The sequence below is a fragment of the Aptenodytes forsteri genome, unplaced genomic scaffold, assembly GCF_000699145.1.
Source record: "Aptenodytes forsteri isolate BGI_AS27 unplaced genomic scaffold, ASM69914v1 Scaffold41, whole genome shotgun sequence".
NCBI classification, from domain to species: domain Eukaryota; kingdom Metazoa; phylum Chordata; class Aves; order Sphenisciformes; family Spheniscidae; genus Aptenodytes; species Aptenodytes forsteri.
This window is the reverse complement of record NW_008796211.1, coordinates 1,938,256-1,951,501: the sequence shown is the minus strand read 5'-3', so window position 1 is coordinate 1,951,501 and position 13,246 is coordinate 1,938,256. Positions and strand designations below refer to the sequence as shown.

General features: G+C 40.9%; 1 protein-coding gene across 1 annotated transcript in view; it reads right to left on the bottom strand.

The window, feature by feature from the left end:
• Positions 1–5,177: 5,177 nt before the first annotated feature.
• ADGRV1 (adhesion G protein-coupled receptor V1) overlaps positions 5,178–13,246 on the bottom strand; it is a 305,425-nt gene continuing 297,356 nt past the window's right edge. Inside the window, exon 91 of the mRNA XM_019474377.1 lies at positions 5,178–5,304. Within this exon, the coding sequence (XP_019329922.1) occupies positions 5,186–5,304 (119 nt within the window). The 3' untranslated portion in view covers positions 5,178–5,185. The remainder of the gene's footprint in view (positions 5,305–13,246) is intronic.

The following is a 13,246-nucleotide window of genomic DNA, read 5'->3' as shown; positions in this document are numbered from 1 at the left end:
GCTGCGGGAGGCATCCCCTTTTCTTGCACCCCTGTTGGCAACTGTATATCCCATGCCTGGATGCGTGACTTTTTCCAGTTAGGAAACTGGGAAATCACACGATTAACTTCGGTTCAGGAATTGCAAAGCAGGAGCCAAGAAGTTTCCAGGGAAACCTGTTTCATAACCTGGACTGCAGTGTTTTAGCTTCCAGATTGAAACTGAGTTTATTTTTATGATATTAAATTCTTATATCCTGTAATTATTTTCTGTCTGTGTGTACACAGTGACACGTACTCGTGTTTCACACAAACTTTGAAGCATCAAAAAGATAGGCCAGATGCTGCTATTTGCTCCGCATGAAGAGTAGAGCTACACTGAAGATGACACCTTTTGGAAGTTAGAGCATCTCTGGATAAAATCACTGTGTGCTCAGATCAGCGGTACTACAGCACAGGGCTGACCACACCGTCTTCAAAGCCTACCTGTTGAGTTGGGGAAAACCCTGGCAGCTTCAGTAAAAACCCTTCCCTGCACTTTTGACACCTGCCTTTGTCACGATACGTTCCTGGGGCCATCTCCAAGCTGTACGTTTTAGCCAGGGAATGGCATCAGGGTTATTAAATCTATGCTCTCAAGCTCCGTGCTCACAGTTCCCAGAATACATTTCTCTTTTCTGGATATCCAGGAAAGTCCTTCTGGCAGTCTGTAGTACGATCCATTGGCAAAGTAATCCTGTGAGTAAAACCACCACCTCCAGGAAGAGCAAAGCATTCACCTTCCTGGGGATGCTGAGCAGGATGGCAGGACCAAAGAGATGCCACATTAGTCTCTGGGTTTGCACAGAAAGCAAAAAATGTTGAAATGCAGTAACAACAAAAAAGGTATTTCTAAATTCATTCTCCAAATCTTGTGTATTTGTGAAAATGCTGTCTCTACTATGAGCACAACTTTGACTTGGTTAAAACCCAACCAATGAAACAAAACCATTCTTAGGGGTTTTGGGCTACCATTTAGGCCAGTTTACACAACTGTCTTCTCAGTTTCAGCACATCATTAGTCCCAGCTATTTCGTTCAATAATGCTTGAGTATTACATTGCAATTATTTCCATGTATTTATTGCATACAAGAGTATTACATTGTAATTGTTTCAATGTGTTTATTGCATAGAGGATGATTTCAAACCATGAATGAAAAATCTTTTTTTTTTCTGTGAAAATTAACAGAATAACATACTGAATTGAGCAGATGAGCCCAAACTTGCATGTGTTATTTTCACTACATGTTACTGCCAGTAGAAGTAACACAGGAGCAAATTCTGCTGCCAGCAAACTGGGCACACGTTCTGATTTCTTACTGGGTTACACCAGTGCTGGTGAAGCAGAACCTACAACAGTAGCTCGAGGTCCACAGTATAGGCTGAGCTACAGTGAAACGTATCTGAAGGCAGGACATGCCTGAACTTAAGCAATTTTCTAGTCAAACCTCTGCATGATCAGTCAATTTAACATAATGTTATGTTGACCACATAGGCACTTTATTGCTGTAAAGCTCTCAATACAATTCAATCCTTTGCAGATCAAAGCTCTCACTGTGCAGTTCTCGGCAGGATGATGACTTTGGATGTAGGATATTGGAGTACTAAGCATTTGCATGGCAGAGACATGGTTATATTGGGGCACTAGGTTCTAAAGAAAAAAAATCTGAGTATTTCTGTTCAAGTCCCCGACACGAATTGACTTATTTTGGATAAGTACCAAGAAAAGCGAAATCAGAATCTTCCACAGTGGCTTTCTCTAAAACATCACCTAAAAGATGTCTGTTGAACTTAACATTTTTCATCACTTACGCACTTGAATGTGAAATATATTCAGACACATTTTAAAAAAGTGAGTTTACTTATGTTGGCATATGAGTGGTGATGAACTCCTGAAACACATCCATTCATTCATCTGATCTACATACATACTTAAGTAGCTTTAGGTGAAGCTTGTCTGGAAAAGGGGTCTCCTTCACACAGCGAATTACAAAATGTTACATCCATATTCACCACAGCTCCTTCTACCCCTCAAAACACAGAGAATGGCATCCTGTGGAGAAATGATGGCTCCTTTTATAGGGAAAAAAGCAAAGGCAGCAAGTGTCCTGCTTTTCTTCACTGTACAGGAACAAAGCAAGGGGTTGAATGAGTTAGTCATCTTAGCACGGCAGGCCCTGTGGTAACGGTTTGAAAGCTATCTAGCTGTGGATTCATTCGTCTCTTAGAAACAAAGAAATGTTTATACTCTCTATCAAATTTTAAATAACGCCTGAGATCAGGGAACCGCAGGAGGCATTCAGTCTGGTTAGGTTAAGTCAAGCCAACTGTAAAGGTACTCCTCCTGTCCAGGCGTGGCTGCCGGGCACATCTGAGTCAGAGCACACAGCTGCCCTGCTCCCATCGCAATCTTTGCCTGCTCAAGGAACAGCAAAAAGGAGCTGGGAGAGACCCATGCTATTAAAACACTGAATTTCCTACAGACAGACTATTTAAAAAAAAAAAAAAAATGGTTCTAGAACAATAACAAAATTCATCTCATGATCTTAAACCATGTGAGCACCACCTAGAGATTTAAAATTTCAACAAATGCTGGCAGCGGACATCGTTCTACTGATCTGCTCTGAAAATGCTGATGCACTTACAGTAAATCCCTAACCAGGCCAGTTGTGCAACAAGTTGAAGTGACACAAAGTATTAACATTTATGGTGGTGAGTCAAAATCAAACAAACATCCTTCTTTTATAAGCTTTCTCACAGCATGTAGTGGCATGCACTGCGAGTAATGAAACATCTGTTACAGCCCTGACTCTCTCGCAACTGAGCAAGTGTTGCAATCATTCTGTAGTGCCAGGCTTCACCTTAGGGTTTTAGTGGGTCGATGAGAAGTATCGGCAATGGACAATGCTCATCTCAGGAAGAATGAAATAAAACAAAAAACTCTTCAAGAGCCACGTTTCCCATGTAGAAAATAAAAAAGTACTATATTGCAAAGTGTCAAAACCTAATTTTAACTCCAGGCTGAAAGACTTATTTTGATGATACTTGCAGTTCATTCAAGTGCCCAGAAAAGTCCCTTTTCAGCAGGTGTAGCTGAAAAGTGAATTATAAAATGTGCTTAGATGGTTTACTCTTGTATAAAGTTGCCCACTATGCTTCGGATGGACTGCACACACTTTTAAAGCCTGCCCCTTCTGCAGAGGGGCATGGGTCTCCCAGGCCGCCCTGTGCTTCTGTATATTGCCCACAGTGAAGCAAGGCTCATTTCCCCCCCTCAACCCTCACCCCCCCCAGTAAGTTTGCCATTGACTTGGCCCTGTTTGCTCCACATATTGCAAAGTGTCAAAACCTAATTTTAACTCCAGGCTGAAAGACTTATTTTGATGATACTTGCAGTTCATTCAAGTGCCCAGAAAAGTCCCTTTTCAGCAGGTGTAGCTGAAAAGTGAATTATAAAATGTGCTTAGATGGTTTACTCTTGTATAAAGTTGCCCACTATGCTTCGGATGGACTGCACGCACTTTTAAAGCCTGCCCCTTCTGCAGAGGGGCATGGGTCTCCCAGGCCGCCCTGTGCTTCTGTATATTGCCCACAGTGAAGCAAGGCTCATTTCCCCCCCTCAACCCTCACCCCCCCCAGTAAGTTTTGCCATTGACTTGGCCCTGTTTGCTCCGCAGTGTGACCAGCATAAACAGAGTCAACAAAATCCCTGGGAGTCAGAAATTTAAGACTTGATGCAGCAGAACACGTACTAATTAAATATAGATGTACTCTCATTTCCCATCAATTCAAATGTGTACTTAAAAAGCCCTTGTTTAAGGGCTTTGCTGACTAGAAACAGTTTCCCGTGCCTGTGAATGCTTTTGCATTATACCTTAAAGATTACGTCTGCTTTGGATATGAGTGATGACTGTAAGCTGTGCAGTCCCACCGGCTATTACAGAACTGGGACACAGAAGTGGGGTTTGTTTGTTTTTCAGCTCAGAAGTAATTAGATACAGTAAAATTTGTATATCAGTATAGCAAAATTCATGGAAAGATTTCCATAAGAAAAGTTTTCTTTTAAAGGGAGAGGTTGCTGCTCAGAGCTTGCCCAGTGTTAAACCTTTAGGCAAGTTCCTGAAGAAGGTATGAAAGGCTTGCATTCTCATTTACTGTATTTCTATACTATGCTCAGAAATGTTCAGAGGAAAAATTCCCTTGGTCTCCTGCTTTAATGTGTTTTTCTTCCAGAGTGTCTGTGCAGCAGCAGAGTTAATGATTCCTACAAGATCAGCCTGCCTGTCCCTCTCAGTTCTGAAATACTTCCTCCGTATTTTTTTTCCCGAGGAACTTTTCTTGCTCATTTATGACCCCAGATTACTGATCTAACTCTATTTGTAATGCAATACTTGAACCCTCAATCAGAACAGGGGTATCTGTGTAGCACCTACAGAGATTAACAGAAAATTCAACTCTTTGGAATTCCCCCTTATTTCTGACTGTGAGAAGAGTGAGAGATTAATATTATGAAACCAGCAAGGTAACGCAGTCGACAGCATGCAGCTGCCAGTGGTTTCACTCTTGTCCTTCATCTCTCCTTCCCTCTGTTTGTTTCAGATCATTGCATATTTTATCACGTCACAATATAAATTTCAAGCTCTCTGGCTCAAGGCTGTGTCTTTATTTGAATTTGTAAAGTTCACAGATTTGGGTACTCAAAAACCAGTGAGAAGAGTACAGCTTAGGAAACTCAGAACAACTGTGTAATTAAAAAGCTTTCCTGTCCAACAGGGTGTCTGCATCATCTTCCAGCTCCATAAGCAGCAAGCAGAAATAACAGACTTGTTTGTATCAAACGGACTCTATTGTTTTTATTAATCAGTGTTACACGTACAGGTTAATTAAAAAAGCTACAGTTTGTGAAATACGTCATCTAGCTACAAGTTACAAACCTAGGCCAATTGCCATGGTATCTATTGGTGCTCAGCCACTGTAAAAAATTTACAGTTTATTTTCTGATATACAAAACATCAAGCAAACTTCCCTTGTTAAACGTTCAGTAAAGCTCACGGCATTCTACTACAGTTTCATATAGTGTTTTAGTGCAAAAGGAAGTACAAATATAAAAATACTGAGGCTTGAATTAAAAAAAACCCAAACAACAAAAAAACAAGCAAGCCGTGGAGTTAGAGGTGAGTGTCTGCTATGGGTATTCTTCTAAGCTCTACGATCTGGGAGTTAGCCATGCTGCCACCGTCCTGGCTGCCATGACAAGATTCATTATCGCTGACGCTGAGACCTGCACCTGAAACAGCGAAAAAAAACCAAACAAAAAAAGAATCAGTGAGAATGAAATCCCGACACAGAAATGGTGATATTGTGTCCTGCTCTGCTTCATTCCGATTATTGAAATGCTTCCGTACCCCACAACGATGTGGCAAATTTCCTCTTATTAGTCCACAATTCTGAATCCGCAGACTATAACATTATCTGACGTAGTTTTGTACCATCCAGATACGCTTTTTCATAATTCCACTGTCAGTCACTTTATTTGTCTTAGTTAATGGTACAATAGCTATTCAGAGGTTGCCTTGAAAACACAAGAGCATAAATCAAGGCCTGGCTTAGGCTGGGTACATGATCTGGCTGTTACAGTCTGGTATTTCCAAGGACTTCTTCATGAAGAATTGATTTTTAATGATACAATTTCCCTGTTCAACTATAATTCCAACTGTTTTAATAGTATTGTAATTTCAACATGAGAAAAGACGCTGACTAAATATTCTTTAAACTCACATTTGGCACAAACTGGTGTATTGTGTTGTTCTTCTACTGTGAACGAATACTAGACTTTGGCCCATGGAAACTTCCAAAACACATCTGGAAGACACCTCAGGAGGCCACTTTCTCCATCCTTTTCTCACAGGAGTTCTGCTAGCTTGTTGCTTCCTTGTTGTTTTTTGGGGGGTTGGGGTTTTTTTTGGGGGGAGGTTTGAGTTGATTAGTGTGAAGATACATAATCCTGCACTAGTTTTTATGAAATGTGTATTTTTTCAGACAACTTCATCAGTTGTAACTATAAACTTCAGCACGTTTTCAGCTCCTCGAGTTGTAGAGTGAATCCTAAAAAATACATGGGTCTTGTTAGGGTTTAGGGCGTCTAGGCTTTAAATTTGTTGAGAACTGCACATCAGTGTAATTAGGCATGGTGATTTCAAGACAGACTAATTTCAGGCATGGTCTTACAGTGATGTCACTTACAAATAACTAGGGAAGTTATTCATTTTGGGCAGAAGTAGATCTGTAAGTACACGCAGTTCAAGGAGTTGCAAAGGAATGACATTTGGCTCAAAAAGCCCTGAACAGGGTATGCTGGGAAAGGCAGAGATTTGCATTTTCATACCAAAAAATATTTTTAGGAGTTTCTATCAGTTGTACAGTGCACCTCTTATTTCTGCCTCAGCTGACATTCCAGCCTTTGGCTTGTTCGGCAAGAGGCAAGATAAGGGTCATTTACTTTTTTGGAGTTACCTCATCATTTTCTCTGCACCCTATTCTCCCACTTTTCCATAGCACCCTTCCTTCCACCACGCCCCAAGTAGAAAAGAGGTACAGAAAAGGGGGCAGCGGTGGGACGTCTCTTTGCTGGGGGAAATCAGGCTGCAATCTTGAATATGGAGCTTGGTTCAGAGAACCTGAGCAGAAGAACCTTCAGGACTGGGCAGGCTTTCCTGCAGAGGTCTGGAAGAAGTCCTGGTAGGGGCCAAACTCGGGTGCAGTGCTGCATGAACCCAGCACTACTGCATTCAGGTGAAAAGTGTGTATTTCTGCACCGTGATCCTTCTTACACCTGGTTTTGGTGTTTGGGTCGTGACGTGAACATGCATTCATTGACATCTACTAGATGAGTCCTGTTCTTGGGTCTGTATGACCCCAAGCTCTTGAGAGACCAGCAATTACTGTCAGAGTATGACAAGAGTAAAAGTCCATCAACGTACAGAGATACAATAATAAAGACAAGAAAATTAAGCTCTGACTCATTAAAATACTTGTTTGTAAGTGTACTGAAGATGATTAAGCCCTACTTACTGATTTAAACTCATATGCATATTTAACTTTTTCATTGAATCATGGTCCTAATAACTAAAAGCTGCTTGAAAGTCCTGGGAAAAACAGCAATTGCATAAGCAAGTTATTTGGGGTTTTTTCTTACCTTCTCTAGAACTGTTTGTTTTAGAAAGGAAACTTGATTGTAATAGAGAAGATAAATCAGACTGCTGTATTTAACATTTGGGGATGGAGGAACAAAGTAATAACCTTGAAGTAAATAAAGTACTTTGAATGGAGAAATAAAAACAATACTCCTTATGTAACATCATTAACATTGGAATTCACTCAAAACGTTTATTTAGGCTGAAGAGGGTACAAATTTCAAAAAGGGAAAAAACACATTATTGAAAATGTTTAAAATCATATTATATAAAAATGATCATCCCAGGTTCAGATTTTAAGGTGAACACTGACTGTTGGGGTTAGAAAGATATTTGTCTTACTAGTGGGTGTACTGTAATTATTCAGTATAATTGTTATAATTATGTTGTTATTGTTATAATAACCCCAGTTATTCAGGGGTTTCTTAAAGAATCTTGTGCTGGTCACTATAAAACGATCGGATACTGGTCTAATACGGTATTACACGATGTATATTCTTAAATGTCATATACATGCATGCTTTGTGTATGCTTTGCGCAAGTAAGAGGAGATTTTTTTTTGTTAGGGAGGTTCTTAACAGGAACTTGGTAAACCAGAGACCGAAGTAGGCTACTTGGGATTTACAAGGGCCTTGTTCTGCTGCTGATGCAAAGACAAACTACATAAGAGCTGATCCTTTTTAGGAATGAAAGCTGAAATGTAACCAGGATACCAGCTTACCAAACAGTCAGCAGAGTGGAAAGGGTACGACTGTTTACATGATGGAGTTTCACAGAGTTCATAGGTCCGCCTTGTTCTCAGATTAGAGCAGAATTTAAACTCAGATACCAAAAAGCATGTACTCCCCTAGAGATGCTAGACGTGGATGGTAGGTACGTAGCAGGGAGTATTCATTTTCCCCAATTTGTGAAGAAACTATTTTAAGAAAAAGACGCAGGAAAATGAGGCCTTTCTTCCTTTCTTTTTGTATCAAAGGACTAGCTAGAAACTGAAAAGTCACAGCTCGCTTTGCAAACCCAGCGAGATCCTTCCAGTGACATCTGCTGGTTGAAGGATTTCATCAGTGCATTCCTACGTGCCCTTGAACACCAGCTGTTATCGTCGGCTTGTTCAGATATATCTCAAACTTTCACTAAAACATTTTATGGGAGACCAAATTTGTTTTGTAATTACTGTTCTCGTATCTCTGGGGAGACTTTTTATCTCGTAAGCACTTCTGTCTGTCTTTCTGAATCAATCATGATTTATGTTGTATGTGTAAGACGTATTAGATAGAAATGAATAAGCTACATGAACCAACTTCAATTCTTCTTCTAGGGTTTTGACTTTACAGAAACGACACCAACAGACATCTGGACCTCTATGAATAAAGTTCAGATTGGACTAGAAATGCTTCCTGGATACTATGCAGTCACGTTCAACATCCAACAGGTAGCGTATTTGCGAGCAATCACAAATGAGAAGTTGAAAGAATATGCAAACTGGCTACCCTTCCTTCTTTTTTTTCTGTGAAGTGAGCCCTTCAAAACAGAAACGACATAGGTTGATAAGGCAGGGCACAAATCTGGCGCTTCGCCACCGTCTACGATTTATCTGCCCTGTGACAGACAGTCTCCAGGATGTCGCACTGAACACCTTTCAGAATTTGAAATTTCAAATGCTTCCTCTAGTTCAGGATGCCCAACATGAGATGCTTAATTCTTAAACCAGGCACCTACAGTGGTAACACCAAGGTTTAAAAAACGCTGACTTTGGAACTCTAGCTGTATTAGATTGAAAATTATGAGTCGGTTTATATAGCATCGTTATTATAATAGCTGTATTTGTGTGGGGTTTTTAACTCATACAGTAGATTTTTCCAGGTATTCTCCATGTAGAATATTTACTTAGGATTTATCACATATGCCTCTATTAAGAGCAAAAATACACTGAGCTGTGGATGTAGCAATATCCTCCATTGATACTGTCTGATATGTATTTGGAAAGTACCATGTGCCAGGCTGGGATTCTTCACTCTAACCTATAGATGTCTTTGCAAACAACTTCCTACAGGGGTGGGTCACCAGTCAGTACCGGGGGGGCCTGGGCCTCTCTCAAAGGCTTTGCTGTGTTTTGCATTCACACCTCACCCAAAGGAATGAATCGGTTCAGTTTTGTGCATCACAGAAGGGGGAGGACAAAAGCATTTGTAGGAGATGGGAATATGGATGGAAGCTCAGAGATCAGTAAAGCTATGGTGCATTTATGGTATTTATGCTTTAGAGCAAAGCTGATGGACAGCTTGCTGCTTTGGGACAGCTTCCATCTAATTTTATTCTGTTGGCTCCCTTTTTAACCCCCCAGCCCTCACCAGAGTAGAAGCCCTTAGGGAATTCTGCTATATTGGGCTTTAGCCTCAATGACAGTAACATACAACTCTGTGACAATGTGGAAGGCAATGGTCTTATTAAATTGTCTATCAATATAAAACTTGCACAAGAAATCAGAGGAAAAATGAGATCTAGTCCAAAATGACAGCACTTGTAAAGTTAATTAGTGCAATTAACAAAAACTAATTAGTAAATAATTGTCCTTCTCAGTAGAAGCTAAGCCTTTGATTCATTATAAAAGCCATAAATGAAATATAATAAAATAAATAATTTAAGCTGAATTCATAAACATTAAAAAAAAATAGGTTTTGGCACATATCAATAGGCAGGACATGTCCCTAAATTATTTTTTGCTACTATAATTATCCTATAATTCCCTTCACATAAAATGCCTTACAGCTGGCTGGCCTTCCAAAAGATTCCCACAGTGTACGAGATGAGGTGATACAGTGAGCATAGTGAATCCTAACTATATATTTCTGTATGGACATGAACATATTTGATGGAAAGGAGGAATTAATTGATAAGGCATTCAGGGGCCATGGCTTTATGATATAAGAAGTCCAGCTTTTGGATTTCTTGCACCAAACAAAAAATTCTATGGCCACGTGATGCAAAGCTTGCACAAAACTAGCATGAAAGCTGGCTAAGAAACAGTACTCTGTTGTCCACCTAATTTGCTAGAAATGTGGCTGTATGCCTTCATCTGACCCAGTCCGTATTTCAGGTTAATCTGTAATTAGGCCCAGCATTAATGATTACGGAACCAAGGGCTAAGTGCATAGTTCTACGACACATTTCTTTAGCAATAAGACCAAGTGTGCCAACACATCTATTTGTGGAGCTGCACTGCAAACTGCAAACTACTAAACTGTTGCAAGTTAAAGAATAAAATTGTGCTGTGGGGGTTGGTTTGATTTTTTTTAACCTGCATCAGCCATCCTTCATTTCTGCAGCTGAGAGTGGCCAGCTGCCGTGGAAGGGTGGGGCAGGAGGACAGGAATGAGATTTAAACTTTGCTGTGATTATACCCTCGTTCTCACTATTCTTGGTTGCCAGATTAAACCTTGGGGCTACAGACAGTGAGCATAAATTAAAGCAACCTTCAGGCAGCTCCAAACTACATAAGCAGAAAGGACAGGTGAAGTGCAAAGAGGCATAAAGGTATTTTTGCATACTCCTCTTCTAATCAGTGCTGATCCTCAGCCAACCTTCAGAGCAGGAGCTAATATTTTAGCACAGCTGAGGCTGAGTTCGGTTATAGACTGACAGTTTTAGGGAACAACAGATAATAGAGGTTTCTGTTTCTGCTTACCAGAGGTAAAGCTCAAGCAACAGCAGAGCAAGCATTTCTATTCCCCCCCTATACCCAAAAGCCACACCTCCCAGTTTAGGAGTGATAAAAACAGCTAATGTGGTGCAAAGCACCTTCTCCCTGCTCTTCCAGGGGCTTGTCTGCTTGAGATGAGAAATTCTCAGCTTACTGAAATAAAGCCTGGTCTAAAAGGTTTCAGAAGCACTGCTTGCAGCAAATGACAGACAAGAGCAAGGCAGCAAAAAGGCATCTCAGCTGCCCATACATTTTAGCCTATTTAGAGAAGTGGTGCTGGTCTTCCAGTTGCTGATGACCACTGCTTCCTTGGAGCTGGGACTGGTGCTCCAAGGGCATCAAACTGATGTGGAGTGGCAAGGGGAGAGGGGGAGAGAGAGGGAGAGGAAGGAAAGGAAGAGGGAGAGGAGAAGTCTCTAACCTGAGTTGTTGTGGTTTCACGTGAGTATGATAGAAGAGAGGAAGAAGAAATGTGCTGCCAGGAGGGACCAGGAGACAGGCTCCTTTCAGTGCCTGCTAGCTTAACTGTATCATAAAGTTCCCGTCAGACCACAGCTCAATGAATACTTTAGCAGCATAAGCCTGTACTGCCAAACAGAGAAGAAATCCCACTTTCCACCACCTCATCTCCCTTTTTATTGCTTCCACGGGGTTCCCTCCCTCGTGCCGTCGGGAGCACCTTGACTCCTTGGCCATGCACTGAACTGGACTAGAGAGCAGGTCTGGATGAAAATAATAAAACAGATATGATTTTTAGTTACAGAAAAGCTCACATTTTTTGGATTAAAGTATGTGTTGAGCTACAGCTTGTATCTAAGGCAATAGCTGATAAACATTTACTTTGGTGGTTAAAGCTACTCTAACCTCAATACCGCCTCTTCAGTTTGGCTGTTCAAAGGTTCTGTGTGGGGCTGGATCCAGATGGGACAACTGGTTTGGCTTAGAAAACATCTTTTTTTTCCCCTTGTAATGTTGCTGGGGACACAGTTCAGGCACATGAATAAGCATTGGGGTAAAATGGTCAGGTAGTACTTGAATCAGTAATGCAAACAAAAATATTTTTATCCAACTGTGGTCTGAGGTCTCTGCTTCAAATCACATTCATACAAAAGGCTCATAAGAACAAATTATAATAAAATATTAATAAAGAAGACAATAAAATTTAGGCAAAATAATCAAAAGCTGGTTCTAGGCCTACTTCAGAAGGACTGAAAACAAATTAACTAAGGATGGAGCTTGAAGATTTATTAAAAAAAATCATTAAATGCTGAAGTTGTGGTGAGTCATATTAACCATGAGTTTTAAGTACTGCTGTTGCCTAGATTGTTCTTCATGATTTAAGACTCAGTCTTCCACAGTGCGTAGAGTTTACTGCAGAAAACAGGCCAACTGATGTCAACTGAAGTGCTTAAGCAGTCAACACTGTGTGCGATGGTGGGAGTGTTAGATGTGAATGGCTTCATACCTTATTAACTATGAATTATCTGGTTTCCTTCAAAATATTCAGGAAGGAGTAAAAAAGTAAAACCTACCTTCTTAGGTACTTAAAAAAAAGGTTTGCAACTGTAAGCTTATGCACCTAGATTTTAAAGTCTTGCCCAAAATCTTTAACTGCATAACAAAGTAGAAGTAGTCTACAAAATGCCCAGTAAAATTAACAGGTACAATACAGATCTTGAGACAGTCTTCATAAAAATTTGCACTTCTTAGCACTAGGCCAGTTATTAATAATCCAATTATCTTCATAATTAGAGGAGTTTTCTGCAATGGAGATTGGCTTAGGAGATAAAGTATTATGAATATACTGAATAAAACTACCCCTTCATTAGCAGCATTCCTGGTCTTCCAACCAGTTTGACTGTTTTCCTTGGTGTCGCTGAAGGGAACAAACTCCTGAAATTATCAGTGCCAGAGCACTTAACCTGCTAATGTCACCAGTACCTCGCTGGTGTCTTGCAAGGCTCGATGGTATCCCCAAAGATCATTCAGGTGACCTCCTACTGCCAAGCTAGTCCATTTGTATTTCATCTGGTGCCTAGAGGAGGTGCGCTTGGGTTAGCATTGCCAGGTCTTATCAGGTGGCACTCCTTTGCCCTTGTGGTTGTCTTATCAGACATTCCTGTGTTGACGCCAGAGGGAGGGGATGCCATCCAGAGGGACCTGGACAAGCTGGAGAAGCGGGCCCATGTGAACCTCATGAGGTTTAACAAGGCCAAGTGCAAGGTCCTGCACCTGGGTCAGGGCAACCCCTGGTATCAATACAGGCTGGGGGATTGTTGTGGTTTAAGGTGTCGTGGTAGGGCTCTGTTTCCACCCCTGGGGCAGTCGGGTTCCGG